General features: G+C 41.2%; 1 protein-coding gene across 1 annotated transcript; it reads left to right on the top strand.

The window, feature by feature from the left end:
- Positions 1–4,403: 4,403 nt before the first annotated feature.
- Positions 4,404–19,712, top strand: LOC148418567 (glycerol-3-phosphate dehydrogenase [NAD(+)], cytoplasmic-like). Its single transcript, XM_088424361.1, has 8 exons — positions 4,404–4,536; positions 6,554–6,731; positions 8,296–8,436; positions 8,509–8,647; positions 9,024–9,136; positions 9,363–9,599; positions 9,673–9,779; positions 19,221–19,712. Exons 1-8 carry the CDS (start codon positions 4,493–4,495, stop codon positions 19,315–19,317), a joined length of 1,056 nt encoding a protein of 351 aa, XP_088280487.1. The 5' UTR covers positions 4,404–4,492; the 3' UTR covers positions 19,318–19,712.
- Positions 19,713–21,592: the final 1,880 nt, after the last annotated feature.

The following is a 21,592-nucleotide window of genomic DNA, read 5'->3' on the forward strand; positions in this document are numbered from 1 at the left end:
ATTAGCTTGCACATTTTGTCATTGAAAAATGTTAAGAATGTTTGTGTCATGTTTGTAAACCATGTTAAACAAAAAGTACATGCTCCAAACTTATTCCATTTTCATACATTTTTGCAAACGCTCCATCCACTCACTCGGGCGGCACCAAAAGCCACAAGCAGCTGTAGGGCTGTGGGTTGCCGACAATGCCTACAATGAAGCAAAGTGGAGGCAGCACAATGCTATGAGGATGTTTTTCTGCAGCAGGACCAGGCAGACTAGTCAGGATAGAATAAAAAATGAATGCAGCAATGTATGGAGACCTCCTGTTTAAAATCCCTCTCTTGAGCTAAAGATTCTGGCATGGTATTCAAAATGACTTGAGGCTATATTTAATTGACAAGGCTGCGAATACCAATGTAAATGTGTGTTCTTGGTTTATTTTAAGTGGCGGCCTGTGACTTTCACATGTACGCCTTCAGTGATGTCTGACTCTCCAATAACTACCTCTTATGCGCACACGTAAGCATTACTGGGATACACAGGCTATTTTCCGGATCATTTAAACGTCAATAAACCCGCATCAGCAACTAAAACATGTCTCATTATACGTGATGCTGTCAAAACTTAAAAGAATTAATGATTTAAAATATCCACAAAATTCCAAATTACAAATCGCAGTTTAATATAAGAACATAATTTTATATCTTTACTATTGAATATGAACCAAATGAAATAATACAAACATACTAAAAATGAAACTATAAATAAAGAAAATGCTTGCACTCACCAAAACAAACGGTCACAATCGAGCGGTCTTCAATACCTCAAATTTTTTTTCACCTTCTCAATATGGAGGTCTCTTTCTCTTCGCACTGAGATGTACAATGTGCCAACTTGGGTGTCCCCATTAGTTTTTAAAAGCACCGTAGCGCATTAAGGAGCTCTCTTTACCTTCGAACTGAGATGTACAATACAGTATATCCACTCGGGTGTCCCCATAAGTTTTTGAAAGCACCGTAGCGCGTGTGTCCAGCCGTGCTTTGGTGTCTCGCTGCTGCCTTGGTTAAACACTTGAAGGTTCCAAATTCAGTGTTTGCAAACAAAAGGCATTTCCAGTAGAACTATTGCCAGGGTTAGCTCACACCCCTGGTAGCCCAATCAGAAATATGGCCAAGTCGGGACTGGTTAGCTCATAGCTACGCTACACCTTTAAAGCAATCAGCCAAAGCCAACACCACGTAGCTTGCTCGTTGAGCAATGCACCCGCCTTCCTGCAGTGAGCATCCACTCCCATCGCGTTCAACGTGAGGCTTCTAGATGGCGATCTTATGACCTAGTTGGCTATTTCAGCTGTCTATTAAGTTATACGGGCCGCTCACATATCCATCTGTGCTTGCACAGATGCCTGCAACTGTTGAAGCAAATGCCCAAGCCTCTGGCTGGGTGCAGGAAGATTTCATACTGCCTGGCAACACAGGTTTGCTGAATTCTAAAATTCCAACTTCAAACTACAACACTGCAGGAGCGTAACCAACTGGATATAATAAGACATGAAAAGAACGGAATGTGTAGAATAATTTTATATACCGTAGATGAAAATTATTCTATATTTAATAAAAATAAATTCAAAATGATAGTCAAATGACTTTCCTTATAGTTATTACTATTATTATAGTGCATTATAGTTATGATAATGATGTCAGGTTATGTTGGGCCAGCAGAGAAGGCCTTGCTGGCCCTGACGGGCCACCACTGATTTTTACTCAATTCAAAATACAGTGATCCCTCCTACTTCGCGGTCTCAAATATCAAATATCGGTCTCAATACTTTGCGTTATTTTCTGGGAAAAATTAAAAATATTTCAAAATAAAAAAATAATTGAAAAATATGTGCAAAAATGTAAAAAAAATTGAAAAAAGCAAAAAAGTACATTATACAGTACTGTATTCATCAAATAACTAAGTAATATTAGTTAATAACTATGTTAAGAATTCTTCAAGCGTTAGAGTTTGTGACGTTTATCTTATTTTGAAATGTATACCTTTAATTTGTCGGGTCGCGTTGCATTTCCGTTTCCGGTTTTACGTTCTCTGTGCGTCATTCAGCTCGTTACGGTGACATAGTGAATGTTTACGTAAGCTCATATTTATAGTTTATTATCATTTATGTTGATAATGCACAATACTGCCTATGTTTAGTAAGCGATGAGTGTTTATTCTGTTTATGTGTTCGTTTGTGTAGAGGTTGCACTTTATAGTTCGTAGTTGTTAGTTGTTGCTAACCCGCTAATGTCGGCCAAAAATACAGTAAATTCATGGATTAAGTGTTTATATGTTAGATGATTGACTTTAAGATTGTTGTTGATTTTTTATTCAACAGATACTACATGATACACCATACATGAGCCAAAATAAATGTGAAGTTCAACGTGATGACTTGCGTACTCTTTCACCGGAGTCTTGCTGCAGATAACCAGTCCTGAAAACAAATTCTCAACAAACTAAGTCATATTAGTCATTTAAAGAATGTACAATAATGTTAATAAGGATAATGTAATGTTAAATAAAAGGAGAAACAAAATAAAATATGCACAAAATACAAAAAAAAGGATTGTTTATGGTTACTGCGGCTATATTGGGGCGTACATAGAAATCTAGGAACTGATACCCTACTTCGCAGGTTTCAGACTTCGCGGGGTGTTGACAGCTCCCATTAACCATAAAGTAGGGGGGATCACTGTATGTCCAAAAAAATGGTTTTCACATTTTCGTAATGAGGTATTGTGTGTCGAATGTTTAGGCATGAGATGAATGTTATTTGGAATAAGGGTGTAGGATGATTAAATGTGGAAAAAGTAAAGCAATTTGGAAACGGTGATCTTACCTCATAGAATTCCTCCACCTGATTGAGACTTGGACTGGCGCCAGATAAAGTCCGAGTAAACATTTCGACTCTCACGCTTTTAACTCCTGTATGTCCTTATTTGTACGCTCCAAGAACTTTGGGTCAAGGTGGAGGAACGCAGATCTAAAAAAATAATATGTTTTCCGCTGGATTTTCAATCCTCTCACTGATGGCCACTTCTTCAGATTGCCCTTGATGAGCTTTAGTGATCCCCCTTTGAACTAAGTGGAACAGAAATTGAGGAGAACATACAAAACCCACACAGGAAGGCTTGGCGCCAGCTGGATTTGAATTCGGGACATGAATTGTGAGGCGAACGTTTATACCACTCTTCCATCCAGCCGCCCACCGTGAAATATATGTCAAACATAATTGTGGGTGATAAAACATGACAAACTTAACTGGAACGATAGGTACTAATATGCATTAGAACTGTTTAGATTCCACCTTGTCTCATGCTTGTGTCTGTGTGTGTGTGTCTGTGTGTTTTATTCTTAGTCTGGGACCACAGATTGATTTTGTGTACAAAAAAAATGACGCTTATTGGTAGGAGAAACAGAAAATTATCAGTTAACTGTATTTAGAAGGAAAAAAGTTATTGTGCACCCCAAAAACAAAGATATATAACATTTTTCCCTATATGTTGACTATATTTGTGTTCAAAATGTCACAAAAAGACATTTATTTACTTCAAATGTAAATGTCCTTTTACTCATGTCATTTCGAAAACATATATACTCATGTCATTTCGAAAACATACACACTCCAAGTCTGAGTACATATATATATATATATATATATATATATATATATATATATATATATATATATATATATATATATATATATATATATATATATATATATATATATATATATATATATATATATTGCATTTTTAATAAATAAATAAAACAGACTCTATGGACACCTGCATATCTGTCTATCTATCTATCTATCTGTCTATCTATCTATATGTTTTCGAAATGACATGAGTAAAATGACATTTACAACACAAATATAGTCAACATATAGGGAAAAATGTTATACATCTTTGTTTTTGGGGTGCACAATAACTTTTTTCCTTCTAAATACAGTTAACCGATCATTTTCTGTTTCTCCTACCAATAAGCGTCATTATATATATATGTGATATACTGTATATATATATATATATATATATATATATATATATATATATATATATATATATATATATATATATATATATATATATATATATATATATATATTTACTGTTTCATATATATATGAAACACACAGCGTGTCCACCTCACAGTTGCTCTCCCCCAGCCCGTGTACGTTCTCCACATGAGAGAGAGAGAGAGAGAGAGAGAGAGAGAGAGAGATTTATTAAAAGTTATTTTGTAGTTTTTACCTAAGTTTTCGGTGGTAAAGGGGCAAGGAAAAAGAACATAATTAAAACTGCTCAAAAGGAGGATGACATCACCGCAACTAAGGAAGGGGTTGGCTGGGTTGGGAAAGAGGAGAGTTGGAGGGGAGCGCGCATGGGAGGCAGCGGCGTTCCCGCTATAAATACGGGCGACGGGCTTGGTTGATCTCTTATGGTAGTCCAGTCGTACGATGGCAGCTCCCAAGAAAGTGTGCGTGGTGGGCTCCGGAAACTGGTAATTGAGTTTGCAACTCTATCTTACAAAGATTGCTTCTGCACTTAAGGAAAGTTTGCTGAATGCTGGAGTCGTTAAATTTAGCAATGTAAACGACACCATTTAATTATTTATATTTTTAAAATTCACGCTCCCTAGTTGAGTGTTTATCGGGCCATTTTTAAAGCAAATAAATCATATAAAGCTTGTTTGATGGAGCACGTGTTTTGGTAATACGGAGCTTTTTCTTTGGACGTCTGACATTTGAAGTACTGCCTCTGAGCGCTCTGCTGCATGTCTTAGGTTACAACGACAGTTTTTACCAGCAGTGCCCTTTTGTCACCTGGCAAACTTGGTGACGTGCTGCTTTAAAAAAATCAATCAAGAAAAGTTAAATCAGGAATATATTACTTAGTAACCAAAACTGTTATTAGAACAGGTTTTCTGCAGCTTTTACTATTAAAAAAAATACAAACACATAGACAGTTGTGGTTTTATACTTCATCACAAACACAATAATCGACTCGCAATAACTTACAATAGCAGATTAAGATTTTTAAAGGAAAACAATGCAAGTTAAATGCTCTTCCAAAAACTGCTTTAGAAGAAACAATGTTTTGGCAGATAAGCAACAAGAATATTTTGTCTTATTTTGAGATGTGGTGTTTAGAATAAATGTTTTGCAGTATGAGGCTCTCAAATTCTATTTCTTTTGTTTCATGTGATTTTTTTTTTTTTTTTTTTTTTTACTGTTAGGCAAGTGTGACACAGCACAAGTCTTTAGTGATACTGAAAATATGTGTGGCGGTTACTATGTCAACATACTGTACATGCCGCCATAATAACAAAGGGCCTACTCAAAACATGCAGCCACCTTTCCACTCACGTTTCGGCATGCCAACTGGGTTTCTTTCCAATGTATAGCATTTAAAAGAGACAGATTATGTAATTTAAGCCTCTCAACTCCAAATCTGAGTAAATGACTTTGAGAAATCACTCAGTTTTGTAGGGGCTATAGACTCTCATGCAAAAGAGAAGTACAGTGGACCCCAGTGTTACAGCGTCCCTGACTTACGTTATTTTCATGTTGCGACATGGAATACTGAGTTTTGTCATCCCCTCTTTATGATATTTTCCCGGTTTTGCGACAAAAACAACTGTCATGACCCTAGGGGCTTGGCTGTATTTGTTTTGTTTTGTCTTCATTTGCAGGCGTTTTTAGGTAATGCTGTCACACTTGCCTCTCTGCAACGCGTCACTACATTGCTGGTCTGCTATTGGTCGGCGTCTCCTCTCGGAGATGGTGGTCTGATATTGGTCAGCCTCACTCGTTTCAAAATGGGGGAACGGTAAAGCTTTGTTCGATTGTGAGTGGTTACAAAACCGTATTGATAGTACACTTTACAGCCTAATTCAAAATTGAAAGGGTTAGCCGTTGGTCCCAATATTGCTAGCGATGCTAAAGATAGTAGTAAGAAGATGATTTATATGGAAACGATGCTGGAGATAACCCATATTCAACCCAACTGCAGAACGGATTAATCTCGTAACACGGGGGCCTACTGTATAATTTTTGCGACCTACACAACTGTGAATGCAAGTAAGGGGTAGGAACAATTAAAGCTGCTTTTGAGCTTTGCCAATTGGTGCTCTGTTTAGCGATTTTTTCAATCTCTGTAGTGACGGATTTTCAAAAATACAGTTCGTGCTATTATTGCAGAATTCTGAGATTCACACCTCCATGTTCGTACTGCAAATGAATTGCGCTTGCTTAACCCTCTCCAAATTCGCAACAATTATATGAGAGTCCCGTAGGTATCCCACAATAATATTTATTGAGGCTTTTTTTTTTTTAGAAGTTTGGAAAAAAAAGAAACTTAATTTGAGCGATCACAATATAATTTAGCCCTAAAATATATAAATCTCAACCTTGATAAAAATGACCTCTATAACTAGTACTTCAAGAATATGCAGGTTTGTTTCTTGGACAAAATTCAGACGGTCGCATTAAATGGCCACTGCCTTCGTGTGTCTGCAGGGGCTCGGCCATCGCCAAGATTGTGGGTGCCAATGCGGCTGCCAACGCCAAGTTTGACAGCGTGGTCAACATGTGGGTGTTTGAGGAAATGGTCGATGGACGCAAGCTCACCGAAATCATCAACACTGAACACGAGAATGTCAAGTACCTGCGTGGGCACAAATTGCCTCCCAATGTTGTAAGTTACAAACATAATGTATTTACAGTACAAACACAGAGCAAGAAATCATTATTAAATGAATTTAACTGTTTGCATTTCTTTCTGGGGAATCACCACTTGTCTTTGTTGAAAACTCATCTATATGCATGGTTTAGCCTGGGTTGTCAGTGCAACTTAAGGCGAATCACATCATCTGCTACAGTTTTTGTTAAGGGTGCTTTTCTGAGATGAAATGGTACTACAGGTTTTGGGTATCATCTTTTGTGGTATATATAATTCCATCAAATTGTCATCATTTGCCACCGCAATAAAAGTAAATAATAAATTCACAATAAAATGTACTGTCATCCATCCATCCATACCAGCTGCCTTCCAGCAATATGCAGGGTACCCCCCAAACTGGTGGGCAGCCAATTACAGGACACACAAAGGTGAACAGTCTTTTGCACTCACAAACACAGCTAAGGACAGTTTAGCATGTCCCCTACAGCTACCATGCATGCTTTTGTAAGGATTAGGGTTAGGGTTAGGAAAACTTAGGGTCAGGAAACTGGAGTGCCTGAAGAAAACCCACACAGGCATGGGGAGAATGAGCAAACTCCACACAGGAAGGCAGGATCCACGACATCCATGTTTCACTCTTAAACCGTTTTATTTTTATTCTAATTCTCATTCTTAAGCAATGTGTCTAACACACTGATCTAATTGCTTATTTAACTGTGTCCGGGATTTTTCATTAACTTGGTTTTATTATCACACAACTTGGGCTGACTTTGTAAGGGTCATATCATCATCAAATATACATATATATTTACTTTCCCCTCAAAATGTTCAGTGCCGTCAGCCCTATCCATACATATATGGGCTGTTTCGTTTTGAAGAATTTTCATTTTGTGAGAAAAAAAAATTAACAGCCATTTAGTGTTGCAGATTTTGCAGACAGTAATATGTTTTCCTGCAACAATTATTTCTTGGATTGAAGCCTTTTGTCAACTACAAGTCCCACTATGTATAACAAGAACTTTGCATTATGGGAGTCAGGCTAAGCCTCTCAATGAAGTCATTTCAAGGCTTGCAAATGTCATAAATTGTCTGCTACATTTCTATTGCACCCTTATTTGCAAGTTGCCATTGAAAGGATTAATGTGAAAATCAGGGGAAATGCTTGATAAAACTTTGTGTTTTCAATATGTCCAAAATTGACAATATTTCCAATTTTGAATGGCGTTAAATGAGCCCAACATTGGCTAAATGTGACATCTGCAGGGTGAACCTCTCGACCTCCCATTGGCAAGCATTTAGAAGGGACAGCAGGATGGCATTTTGAAAGTCCACGTTTTGACAATCTATGCAATATTTTAGCCTCCTGGTTATTTTCGTTTGTTTGTTTGCTTTTCCTTTGATAGTTAGATAAATAGATGTTTTGGTTGTTATTATATGCAAGAGAATGCACAGTATCTTCTAACTATAATACATTTCTTGCATTTGACACTTCACTTTAGTTTCCACAATAATATGTAGAGGTTGATGCATAATAACGGTAGAACAAGAGGATGGCTTCACATGCTGTCATTGTGTTCAGGTGGCTGTTCCTGACCTTGTGGAGTCGGTAAAGGGCGCCGACATCCTAATGTTTGTGGTCCCACACCAGTTCATCATCCGTGTGTGTGACACCATCAAGGGTCACATCAAGAAGGACGCTCACGGCGTGTCGCTCATTAAGGTACCTTTACCTGCCCTCAACCCGCCTTCTACACTGACATTTTATGTCAGTGATGACTCTGTGTGTCTCCAGGGCGTGGATGCAGGTCCAGAGGGTCTAAAACTGATTTCCGAGGTAATCCGAGGGAAGCTGGGCATTGGCATGTCGGTCCTGATGGGCGCAAACATCGCCAGCGAGGTGGCGGAGGACAAGTTTTGTGAGACAACCATTGGTACAACATCAGATTTTGACCCAAGATTCCAGTGGTGGTACAAATACTTTAGAGTCAAACTTGAAGTGAACTTAAAAAAATAAAATAAAATCTTTAGTATAATGCGTTTGATGTACTTCCACTAGTCAAAACACAGTATTTTGATTAATATTGCATTTGTGGAATATTAACGAAACCTCAAAATCCACCTATAATATCCATCTCAGGGGATGGCTAAGTGGCATCACATTGCTCAGGGCTCAAGCTCAGGGCGCAAGCTGAGCCGTGATTGGTTGTTAACAGAGCCCTGAGAAACTGATGTTTTTGCCACGTCTGCTTAATTCTTCTTATAATAGGTTGAACTTAAGCATAATCACGATTATTTTGTGGGACATAGGATGCAAGGACATAGCGCATGGGCCAATCCTGAAGGAGCTCATGCAGACTCCCAACTTCCGTGTGACCGTGGTCCAAGAGTCTGACGTCGTGGAGATCTGTGGCGCACTCAAGGTTTGTCCAAACATTTACCTATCCTCTAAAGTTTGAAGAAGTTGGTTCGAGGAACTGTGTTGCGCAGCTCCATAAATGCTAAAAACTGTTACAAGTCATAGAAATGTAAAAAGAACTACACCATAGTGTCATGGGCCATGTTTTCCGCGCCCTGATGCAGTCCATCCAAGAACGTGAACTGGATAAATGTAGGATGCATTGACAGCTTCATCTTATGTTTCTTCAGAACATTGTAGCAGTGGGAGCGGGCTTCTGCGACGGTCTGGGTTTCGGTGACAATACCAAGGCAGCCGTGATCCGTCTGGGCCTGATGGAGATGATTGCCTTCGCCAAGATCTTCTGCTCCGACGGGCCCGTCTCGGCGAGCACCTTCTTGGAGAGCTGCGGGGTCGCAGACCTCATCACCACATGCTACGGCGGCCGCAACCGCAAGATCGGAGAAGAGTTTGCCAAAACGGGAAAAGTAGGGATAGCAGTTAGTTTACTCCCCTTTTGACTCTGTTCTTGGTCTGAATGTGAATAATCTTTGTGCTCAGACCATTGAACAATTGGAGAAGGAGCTGCTGAATGGTCAGAAGCTTCAAGGTCCGGCCACTGCAACTGAGGTCCACCAAATCTTGAAGCAGAAAAACATGGTGGAAAAGTAAGTCACTTTGTCTTCCTGTCATTTGAATCGATTGTGAGACCAAGGATCCTCAACTGTAGTGCAGTGGATCTGTAATATGATCTCTCACTTACTTAAGTCAGTGCTAACGATATCCAGCCATGACCCTGGACAGGATAGTTGGGATCCAAAGTGGTTGGGCAGGTCTGTTTTTATCAACATTACGATTAGCAGGCCATCAATCCAGATTGTAGACCACGTTCTTACCCTGTAGCACAGGGGTGGGCAACTCCAGCCCTCGAGGGCCGGTGTGCTGCATGTTTTCCAGTTTTCTCTCCCTAACACACCTGATTTAAACCATTAGCTCATCAACAAGCTCTGCTGGAGCTTGAGAATAATCCTAATCATTTGATTCAGGTGTGTTTGAGAGAGAGAAAACAGGAAAACATGCAGGACACCGGCCCCCGAGGCCTGGAGTTGCCCACCCCTGCTGTAGCAGATGGGACTGCGAACCTTGCAGGGGAGGAATTTTCAATACTTGTGAGTTTGGCATTCTTGTCTGGTGATTGACAGGGTTGACAGCCCAAGATGTATACAGTCTGTTGGAGCCAAAAAGCTTTTTGTGTATTCTAATTTGTTTATATTAAGAAAGTTAAACAAATTGTCTGAAGACATGCCAATCTATGGTGGGTGGAACCATGGTTGCCATGGTTACATAAATACGTGCCAGTTGGTGATTGCACTCAGGTGCGACAGGGCAAGGGGCAAACAGTTTTCGACCGTGCGAACGTGCGAACGTGCGAACGTGAGTGGTCTTTAAGTTTGGTTTGTAACCCGAATTATTGTTTTATCAAGATATTGAACGAAAAGGAATGTGGACGAAATAAACGGATTGGCATATCCAACGCAACACAAAGAGACTATTGAAATTATTTGATTGACGCACGCGTCAAAACAAAACTTACCCAGTTGCCCTGCTGTCCAGCCTATAGGCGAAGGCTGTACAATGTCGAAAACTGTAGTCTTAGTTTGAGACGGACTACCAGTTTAAAGTATATTGGAAACAGAGAGGAAACGCAACGTGACGGCTGCTCGGTTTGGACGGCATCCGATCGTTGCATGAAAGGACAAATTAGTGCTGTTTCGCTGAGTTGTTGCGAAACTTGAACGGACCACAAGACTACGCCAGGGGAGACAGGGCGTGCGGGCCATTGGCTTGGCTCAGCGGAGGCACCGCGAACGTTGGGACCAGCAAGGCAGCCAGCCAGAACATCCACGGTCAGCGGAGGCACCGCGAACGTTGGGACCAGCAAGGCAGCCAGCCAGAACATCCACGGTGAGCGGACGGCCGCGCTGCCCAGCCACCTCGCATCGCATCGCATCACACGACCAGGACAACGGCCCGGTGCTTGAACTTTGCATTGGGGCACTTTTCCAAACTTGGACAGGTACACTGTGCACATAAAGGTATGTAGCGCGCTACCAGCTGGTTAACAATATATGGCCATTTAAAATACTGTGTGCACACATAGGGGACTTTGAGGATAAAAAAGGTGTCAATACGAGCGCTCTGGTAAAATCCAATGCATTGGTGGTTTTATGGTTTCATCTCCGTTACGTTTTACAAGGTCTTGATTGTAATGTGATGAATTTCTGTGGGGTTTGACTGAAATAACAAGGTACTGTTTTACATTTCACACTGCTGGTTGGGTTTTGTATTGCAAAAATGGATTCAGGTAAAGGTGTTGCTCATGTTATGTGCTCAAATGGTGATGCAATGCAAATAATGGATGAACCTTCAGAGGGTGAAAAACGGTCTAATGTGACCACCACAGGTCAAAGTGCTCGCAGTGAAATTTCACAGGTTAAATCTCAAGTTGGGTCACAGGTTGGCTCCAAACGCAAGGTGAAACTAACACCAAGGGCCTTAATGGAAAAAATTGATTCATTGCAAAAGGAGAGAAATTCTAAATTAAAAAGGGCATCCAACATGCAGAAAACAATTGGAGAATTAATGGAAAATGGAGGATGCAAACAGGAGGTTCAAAGTGCACTTGTGAAATATCTGGACCTATGCAAAGATGCCAGAGAGGCACAGTGTGCTCTTCTACCACTAATACCTCAAGAAGAACAATACAAACATGACATTTGGTTCAAGGCCAAAATGATCAATATCGATCAATTTATTGAGGAGGTCAATGATTGGACAAAAAGGACCCAAGCTGTGCAAAGTGGCGATGATGTGGAAAATGAAATCAATTCCAACGACAGCATCTCTAATGTTGAAAGCACAAAATCCACTAAAGGTCACACCTGGAGTGAAGCGAGTAGGTCCAGCACCTCTTCGTTTCGAGCTCGCAAGCAGGTAGAGGCAGACAGAGCTGCCCTTGTAATTCGTGCAGCAGCATTAAAGGAGAAGCATGCGCTTGAGGAGATGGAGGAAATGCTGCGAAAGAAAAAGGAAACATTGGAGCTGGAGGCAGAACTGGCTGCTGCCAATGCCAAAATATCAGTGCTACAATCTCCCACTCACCAAACCCTCTCACAAGCACCATCTGATGGAATGGACTCCTACTTTAGGAAAGGTGCAAGACCAAAAGAACCTTCGGTGGCACAACACACCCTAGCCAGAAAACATGAACCAGTCACACAACCTATCCAACCGCAGCCACCCCGACAACAATCTGCACAATCCTATGTACAACAACAACCGCCTCCTATACAACAGCAGCAAGGACTTATTTCACAACCACCACAGCAGCAAACGTATATTCAAACAAAACCACCACCCCGACGTGTACAACCACCACCCTTTTCACAATCACACATGCCTATGAATGCAGCATGGGACATTGGCCATACCACCCACAGGAACCCCCCTGTGGAACAAAATGCTTCTCAATTCAATGACACTTCAACGGTGTGCAACTTGCTCCAAAAACAAAATGAAATCACAGCCATGCTAATGGAACAGCAAACCTCTCATTTACTGCCACCCAGGGAGATACCATGTTTTGATGGGGATCCTCTACAATATAGAACCTTTGTTAGAGCCTTTGTACATTGCGTTGAGAGAAACGCAAGCAACAAAGGGGATTGTCTGTACTATCTGGAGAGGTACACCAAGGGTCAGCCGAACGAGCTTGTACGGAGCTGTCAACACATGGCACCAGACAGAGGGTATGACATGGCAAAATATCTTCTTGACCAAAACTTTGGAGATGAATATAAAATTACAGCAGCATATATGGAGAAGGTGCACAACTGGCCGCTGCTGAAATCTGAGGATCCAAAATCCCTTCGAGCATATTCACTCTTCCTTCGTCAGTGTTGTAATGCCATGGAAACGGTACAGTATATGAGAGAACTTGACATGCCAGCCAACATGAAAGTCATCATTTCAAAGCTTCCATATAAGCTAAGAGAGATTTGGAGAGTCTCTGCATGCGGCATAATGGAAAGACACTACCGCAGACCCCAGTTCACAGACATCGTCACCTTTATAGAGCGCCAGGTAAAGATAATATCAGATCCAGTCTTTGGTGACATTCAGAATAACACACCGGGCACAGGAAAGCCAATGAACAAATTGAAGTCCCAAGGCAAACCCAGGTTTAAAGGAGACAGCTTTGCAACTACTATCGAAACCCCTCCGCCTGAAGAAGAGCAAGCAAGATTTCCACCTAGTCCCAAGCCAAGTAATACTGCTCACAACACCGCCTCTTGTATATGCTGTTCTAAAGACCACACTCTGGATCAGTGTCCAACAATGGAGAAGAAGTCACACAGAGACAAACTTGCTTTTATAAAACAAAATGGAGTCTGTTTTGGCTGCCTTCGCAAAGGCCATTTAAGCAAATATTGTGCTGACCGTTTGATTTGCAAGGTGTGCAATAAAAAGCATCCCAGTATTCTTCATATTTACTTTGACCAAAAGCAGAGGTCAAGCAACGCAAGTCAGCCAAATAAGCCTTCAGTGAGCAACGCACAGGTCTCCTTGCAAACTTGTGGACAAACAGGGGCCGGTGACAGTAATGGCGTTTTGTCAATCCTACCTGTGCAGGTGAAGTCCAGCAAGGGACATAAAGTAATTAAAACCTATGCATTCCTCGATCCCGGCAGCACAGATACCTTTTGTTCAGAAGCCCTCATGAGGAAGTTGAATTTGAATGGAAGAAAAGCCAAAATCAGCCTTCTAACCATGGGCCCAAAGGCATCTGTATCCAGTTACATGTTGACCGATTTAGAAATCTCAAGCCTCACTGGAGAAGAGTTCTTTGACCTGCCCAAGGTCTACACTCAAAAGAAAATGCCTGTTACAACCAGTAACATCATTAAAGAAGAGGAGCTGGCTAAGTGGCCATATTTAAATGGGGTGGTTCTTCCACGCATTCAAGCTGATGTTGAGCTATTGATTGGTACCAATGTCTCTAAACTACTTGAACCGTGGGAAGTTGTGAACAGTCGTGGTAATGGGCCATATGCCATTAAGACCCTATTGGGGTGGGTTGTTAATGGTCCCCTTTCCGGCTACAGTGAGCAGGCTGAGTGCGTTACTGTCAACAGGACCTCCATAACACATTTGGAGGAATTGCTGCACAATCAGTACAACCATGATTTTAATGAAACGACATCGGAGGACAAAGAGGAAATGTCACAGGATGATAAGAAGTTCATGAAAATCATGACTGATTCTTGTAAACTTCAAGATGGACATTACACCCTGGAACTCCCTTTCAGAAAAAAGGAAGTCTGTCTGCCAAACAATCGGTGTGTTGCTAGGCAACGCATATTTGGATTGAAGAGGAGGTTTGGGAGAGATAAGAAATTCCACAGAGATGCTGATGAAACTAAAGAATGGATTGAGAAAAAAACCCAGGCTCTCAACACCGACAACTACGGTCATGATTTGGCAAGTGTTCAGGCTTTGCAGCGCAAGCATGAGGGCTTTGAAAGAGACCTGGCACCCCTAGGTGACAATGTGAACTCTCTTGGGGAAACCGCACAACGTCTCATACAGTCCCACCCAGAAGCAGTGGATGACATTCAAGAGAAATGTACTGAGCTCAACTCTGCCTGGAGCAGCCTTGTTAGACGTGCTGATCAGCGCAAAGACAAGCTGGGAAATTCACATGACCTGCAGCGCTTTCTATCTGATTTCAGAGACCTCGTGTCCTGGGTTAATGGTATCCGAGGACTGGTGTCCTCTGAGGAGCTAGCCAAAGATGTGACTGGAGCGGAAGCACTTCTAGAAAGACATCAGGAACATCGCACAGAAATAGATGCTCGTCTTGGTACATTCCAGGCTTTTGAGCAATTCGGGCACCAGCTTTTGGTGCAAGGACATTATGCGACTCCCGAGATCAAGCAAAGATTGGAAACTTTAGAAATGGAGCGGGCTGACCTGGAAAAGGCCTGGGTACAGCGCCGCATGATGCTGGACCAATGCTTGGGGTTCCAGCTCTTTAGCAGAGACTGTGAACAAGCTGAGAATTGGATGGCAGCTCGTGAAGCCTTTCTTGCAAGTGACGACAAGGGAGACTCCCTTGATAGTGTTGAGGCACTAATCAAAAAACATGAAGACTTTGATAAAGCCATTAATGTGCAGGAAGAGAAAATTGCTGCTCTCCAATCCTTTGCCAATCAACTCATAGGAGCGGACCATTATGCCAAATCTGAGATCTGCAGTCGACGCAATGAAGTTCTTGACAGGTGGCGTCGGCTGAAGACCCAGATGATTGAAAAGCGCTCAAAACTTGGTGAATCCCAGACCCTGCAGCAATGCAGCCGAGATGTGGATGAAATAGAAGCTTGGATCAGTGAGAAACTGCAGACTGCTTCTGATGAGTCCTACAAGGACCCTACCAACATTCAGCTATCCAAGCTTCTGAGTAAACATCAGAAGCACCAAGCATTTGAGGCGGAGCTCCATGCCAATGCTGATCGAATCCGTGGCGTCATAGATACTGGTAACACACTCATCCAGAGAGGTGCCTGTGCTGGCAGTGAAGATGCAGTTAAGGTACGCCTTGGTGCGCTGGGTGAACAGTGGCAATTTCTCGTCAACAAATCTGCTGAAAAGAGCCAAAAACTCAAAGAAGCCAATAAGCAACAGAACTTTAACACTGGCATCAAAGACTTTGATTTTTGGCTCTCTGAGGTGGAAGCACTTCTTGCTTCAGAGGACTATGGGAAAGATCTGGCCTCAGTCAACAACCTGTTGAAAAAACATCAGTTGCTGGAGGCTGATATTTCAGCCCATGAAGATCGTCTGGAAGATTTAAATGGACAGGCTGACATTCTGATGGCAAGCAACGCCTTTGATACCTCTCAAGTGAAGGACAAGCGTGGTGCTGTTAATGGTCATTTCAACAAAATAAAGAGCATGGCAGCCAGCCGCCACGCGAAGCTGAATGAGTCTCACCGTCTACATCAGTTCTTCAGGGACTTAGATGATGAGGAGTCTGGGATCAAACAGAAGAAGTTGCTTGTAAGTTCAGAAGACTATGGGCGTGATTTGACTGGAGTGCAGAATCTGAGGAAGAAACGCTTGAGGCTGAATTGGGAGCCCATGAGCCGGCAATTAAGTCTGTGCTTGATACTGGAAAGAAGCTGTCTGATGACAACACCATTGGCCAGGAGGAGATGCAGCAGAGACTGTCGCAGTTTGTAGAACATTGGAAAGAACTCAAAGACCTTTCTGGAGCAGGGGGACATTGTATTGATCGTGGATGCAACAGCCCCACGTGGATCCTGGCTGCTGGGAAGGGTCTTAGAGATCTATGCTGACAAGAAGGGACTAGTGCGTTCTGCACGAGTTAAAACAAAAACCAGCACACTGGACAGACCAATAACTAAGCTTTGCTTGATTCAAGAAGCAGACACTTAAGCTTCTAAGAGGTTTGTTTTGTTTTCGTTTACATGACTTGTTGGCTCCATTTATGTTAATATTGGTTTGAATTGTTCACGGTCTCCTGCCGTTCTCAATTAGGGGCCGGTGTGTTGGAGCCAAAAAGCTTTTTGTGTATTCTAATTTGTTTATATTAAGAAAGTTAAACAAATTGTCTGAAGACATGCCAATCTATGGTGGGTGGAACCATGGTTGCCATGGTTACATAAATACGTGCCAGTTGGTGATTGCACTCAGGTGCGACAGGGCAAGGGGCAAACAGTTTTCGACCGTGCGAACGTGCGAACGTGCGAACGTGAGTGGTCTTTAAGTTTGGTTTGTAACCCGAATTATTGTTTTATCAAGATATTGAACGAAAAGGAATGTGGACGAAATAAACGGATTGGCATATCCAACGCAACACAAAGAGACTATTGAAATTATTTGATTGACGCACGCGTCAAAACAAAACTTACCCAGTTGCCCTGCTGTCCAGCCTATAGGCGAAGGCTGTACACAGTCATTTATCCTATGGCAGCCTAGAGTGACTCCAGTGCTTGTGGTCAGCCAGAACCGAATACATAGTCTCGGCCCTCTGACAGACAAGCCAACTTTCCAGGGTGTACTTAACCTCTGACCCTGTGTCATCTGCAGTTATCAAGTTTTCTTGATTTGTCTTCCAGTGTCAGTCTTATGCGTAGCAGGCTATCAGTATCATGTGTCTTACCCAATAGCAGCTGGTATAGATCCCATTTTCATTTGTACTGAACATCTTGCCTGGTTGCTGTATCTTTGCACTTGGACCTGTTTACTCTCAGTAAAGAATTTGGCAAAACCATGTGTATGCCGGAAATGTCAGTTTTGTGAATTTTCCTCAGAAATATCCAGGTTTGGATTTATACATTGACGTCTCAACTTTCATTTCCTAGCTGCCAAAAAGTTGAAATTGTAATCGAAGGGTATACAAATAAGTGATCTGTAGATGATGCGCAGCATGGCTATGGACGTTTTTCAATCCGACAAGCTGACTAGAGCTTCTCTTCTAAGTTGCCGCCGAATGACTGTCTTTCCCTTGTCTCAAGCATCATTTCCATCCATCCATCGACATTCTATAGCCGCTTATTCTCACTAGGGTGAATATACCTACCTATATTTATGGAGTGTGGGATGAAGGTACCCGGCGAGAACCCACGTGAGCTCAGGGAGAACATGCAAACACCACACACTCTACACACATTCTACACTACACAGGTAGTTACATTAAAACAAGCAAAGTTTGGCAGATGATGCATCAGGAATTAATTATAAGCCTCGTGGAAAAGTTCTTTTGGGGTAGAAGCCAAAGAACCATTTTTGCCCTGTTGAGATGTTAAACATCTTCAAATTTTAAAGTATTCAAATCTCAGATTGTCCTCATACCTGCTGCTGGGATTTATTCTCCGGTGGTCATTTAACACTTCCTGAAGGTTTCGGGTCAATATACTTTTTCCAAGCTACTGATTGCTATCGACATTTGAAAGATGAATGTGTTGAAACTTTAAACCTGTTTTTTTTTTTTTTCTCAAAGCTACGGATTTCAATTTGGTAGCATTCACACTGCTGAACCTTTGTCACTTTTGGCGATACCGCCTTGTATTATAGATAATTTTAAAAGGAACTCAATTTTCATTTTCAGAAACATAAACCTGGTTTCATGAAAATGTATCACATGTAATCTTTTTTCTGAAACGTAAACACGAGACACCGACACCAGAGTACAGTATGTATTTCAGAGTATAGATTCGGTGGACAACTGGTAGATATTTCTGGGATTTACTTAATGACTTGTCTATTGTGCCTTAGACATTTGTAGATATTGAGAAGGTTTGGAATGTATTGCAATAGAAAATTGATGATTTGTTTAAATTATTATGACAGAAACCCTGTGATGTACGTTGGTATGTGACACTGCTTTGGGGACTGTTAACAACTACACTATGTGATTTGAAAGGAATGCTTAAGTGACTGACTATTAACATCCCGGTAAGTACCGACTTAGGAAGACTTGTGACTCGCAACCCAAGTACTGGGAATGAATGAGTGACTCGCTTGAAATATAGTGGCTACTCCACATTTGTGCCATAATAACTTGGGACTTGTTGGAAATTTCAAGGTTAACCCTTACTGTACTTGTGACCACAAAATGTTCAGGATATTGAGTTTTATGGTGAAAATGTGAGTATGAACCTAAAATGCACTAACTGTTACAAGTGAACTCAGTTTGGCTTTCTATAAACGTTTTGATGTTCATGTCAAACTACTCAGAGTTTCAGAAGTTTCATAAGTTATTGCTTTTTCCTTGGCAATCACGTTTTTCCATTACTTCCCCCTTACATTGTCGCCCCCATCCCTGTCATTAAACAAACAAAAAAAAATCCCAAACTTTGGCAAAAGCCCAATTTTCCTTTTTGTAAGAGGCATATGTGACCTACTGCCACATCTGTTGTTTACACAGACCGATGACGCAAAGTGTTTTAAAGAAAGTGTCAAATGGGATGCTGCAGGACAAAGGATGCTTCATTTTCATGGCTCTCGCTGTTCACTTTACACAGGTTCCCCCTTTTCACCGCCGTCCACCAGATCTGCTTTGACGGCCATCCGGTTACAGAATTCATCAGCTGTCTGCAGAACCACCCCGAGCACATGTGACGGAAGAGCTGGCCTGCAGTCAGCCGGGCGGACGGTCCATTTGAGACTTTGATTTCGGAGATGCCATCGTACAGAATTTAAACCAGAGGGCTAAAGGCGAGCAAGGTGACCGTTTTGGAGTCTCTTGCCAGTTCCCCTTCTTCTTTCTGAGCGTCTGTGTTAAACTGCTCTTATCACATTATGTAACGCTCTGGCCTTTCACTAAGCAGAAAAGGTGGCACAGCATTGCATAAATCGTTCAAAGGATAATCACCAGCGCACAAAAGCAAAGCACAGTTGCACAAAATGGAAGGCAAGGCATATCCAGACTTTTTTGTGGGAAAAAAAGAGTGCCTTAGTCTGTTCATGTCCTTGATTTCATTGTTTATTTGGGAATAAATCCCGTGAACTCTGGAGTCCCTTTTAATTTGTGTGTGTTGATACTGAGCTGCCACTTGCTTGCAACTTTTCTGTAACCAGACCTGGGCTCAGTCGAGGCTATGTTCTGCCACTCTATAAACGGTTCACCTTTACCATTTTATGCACTGGTTGCATGGTGATGGTAGTGGTAGTTAGCATGTCTGCCTCACAGCTCTGAAATGAGGGGTTTAAGTCCCTTGTGAAGTTTTTATATCATATACAGGTTTGGGTGGCACGGTGGAACCGTGGTTAGCAGGTATGCCTCGCAGTTAAGAGGTTGCACATTTGATCATTCTCTGGCCTTCCTGTGTGGAGTTTGCATGTTTTCCCCGCGTCCGCATAGATTATCTTCAGATACTCGAGTTACCTTTCGCATTCCCAAAATTGTGGTAGATATGTTGGACACTACAACTTGCCCTTATCCAAGAATCAACATTCAAAGGGTTTATTGTCAGGTGCACAGTGTAGAAATAAGTTTTTCCGTACAATGAAATTCTTGCTTTGCTATGTGCAACTGTGCATAAAAATAAAATGCATGTGTGCATGGTGGGTTGGGTACTGCTGTTTAACAAGTTGTGTGCACAGGAAGGAGCAGCATAAATAGTGAAAAACAAAAGTCTGTAGTCAGGTTCATAGTCGAGGGATAGTCACAGCACTGTGAGATGTATGAGTGATATTACTAGCCATATTGTACAATGGGTGGCTGTTGAGGAGTCTGATGGCAGAGAGGAAGAAAAAGTTGCTGAGTCTGCTAGCATCTCTTGTCTAATTTTAGATTTTAGCTGGGACATACAAGCTGATTGAAAAGTAAATCTCTGTTAAAAATATCGTACTTAAAATTTATACGGACGATGTAATAGTTTACTTCATTTTTATCATGTTCGTTCCCTCGTGTATAGCAATTAAATTTGTTCTTACCTTCTTTGAGATTATTTATTTGGTTTGAAATTTGAAAGCCACTTTTGTAGGCTTTCAAATTGATTTTTTTAGTCTAATTAGTTTTAACATTTCTTAACATATTCCAAATCAATAACAACATCAGAGCAAAAAAAAAAAAGGGGGGGGGGTATAATTTGTGTTACAGGTTCTCATTGTTTTTATGTCTTTTTTTAATTCAGTCCCTCCATTGTGTAATGTTGTGGGGATGTGGTTTCAACCCAGAAATTGTTATTAAAAAACAACAACAACACACTTAGTAAATAGATTTGGCTTTCAAATTTTAAACAAAATAATATATCAAAAAATTAAAAAAGAAAATAGATGAAATTCCTATACATCATGGAATCCACACAAAAAATTGAAAAAAAATACACAACATAAACAAACATATACAACAAATAAATTATGTATTATATTATTAGTATTACAGTATTAGTAAACAGGCTGTTTACTTTTCAATAATCCTGCACTTCACTACACAGGTTCTTTCGAGGACTGTTACGTTAAAATATTATCTATGTGGGCCCCTTTGTGGTCTAAACATGGCATTTTGATTGATTATGACCGCTGTGTTTATTGAGGGTGCATATACCTTACATTTGTAGGGAAAAGCTTTGACTGGACTTTCAGACTCCATAAATTGTCCTTATTCAAAGGAGCATTCATACTTGTCATACTTGACAAAATTGTCCATAAATTGTCCTTATTGAAAGGAGCAATCGTACTTGTCATACTTGAGTGTACAGTCCAGTATATGCCCTGTGATTGACTGGTGATCAGACCTGTGTGTAGCCTACCCATCTGTGACCACAATAGGGACAAACGCTTTGTAAAAGTGAGTCTGAAACATGAATGACTTTTAAAGGCCCCGGAAATGACGTCTGCCCCTCCTGAGCGTCCCAAGTCCCATAAAAGCCTCACGAGAAGTTATATAACC

Source organism: Hippichthys cyanospilos, chromosome 9 (assembly GCF_059441005.1).
Source record: "Hippichthys cyanospilos isolate Australia breed blue-spotted pipefish chromosome 9, RoL_Hcya_1.0, whole genome shotgun sequence".
Classification (NCBI taxonomy): domain Eukaryota; kingdom Metazoa; phylum Chordata; class Actinopteri; order Syngnathiformes; family Syngnathidae; genus Hippichthys; species Hippichthys cyanospilos.

Excerpts from the sequence above, each read along its gene's own strand:
- LOC148418567 (XM_088424361.1), top strand. The coding sequence starts at position 4,493 with ATGGCAGCTCCCAAGAAAGTGTGCGTGGTGGGCTCCGGAAACTG. Across the intron at positions 4,537-6,553 it reads GTGGTGGGCTCCGGAAACTG|GGGCTCGGCCATCGCCAAGA; the intron begins GTAATTGAGTTT and ends GTGTGTCTGCAG. Across the intron at positions 8,648-9,023 it reads GTTTTGTGAGACAACCATTG|GATGCAAGGACATAGCGCAT; the intron begins GTACAACATCAG and ends TGTGGGACATAG.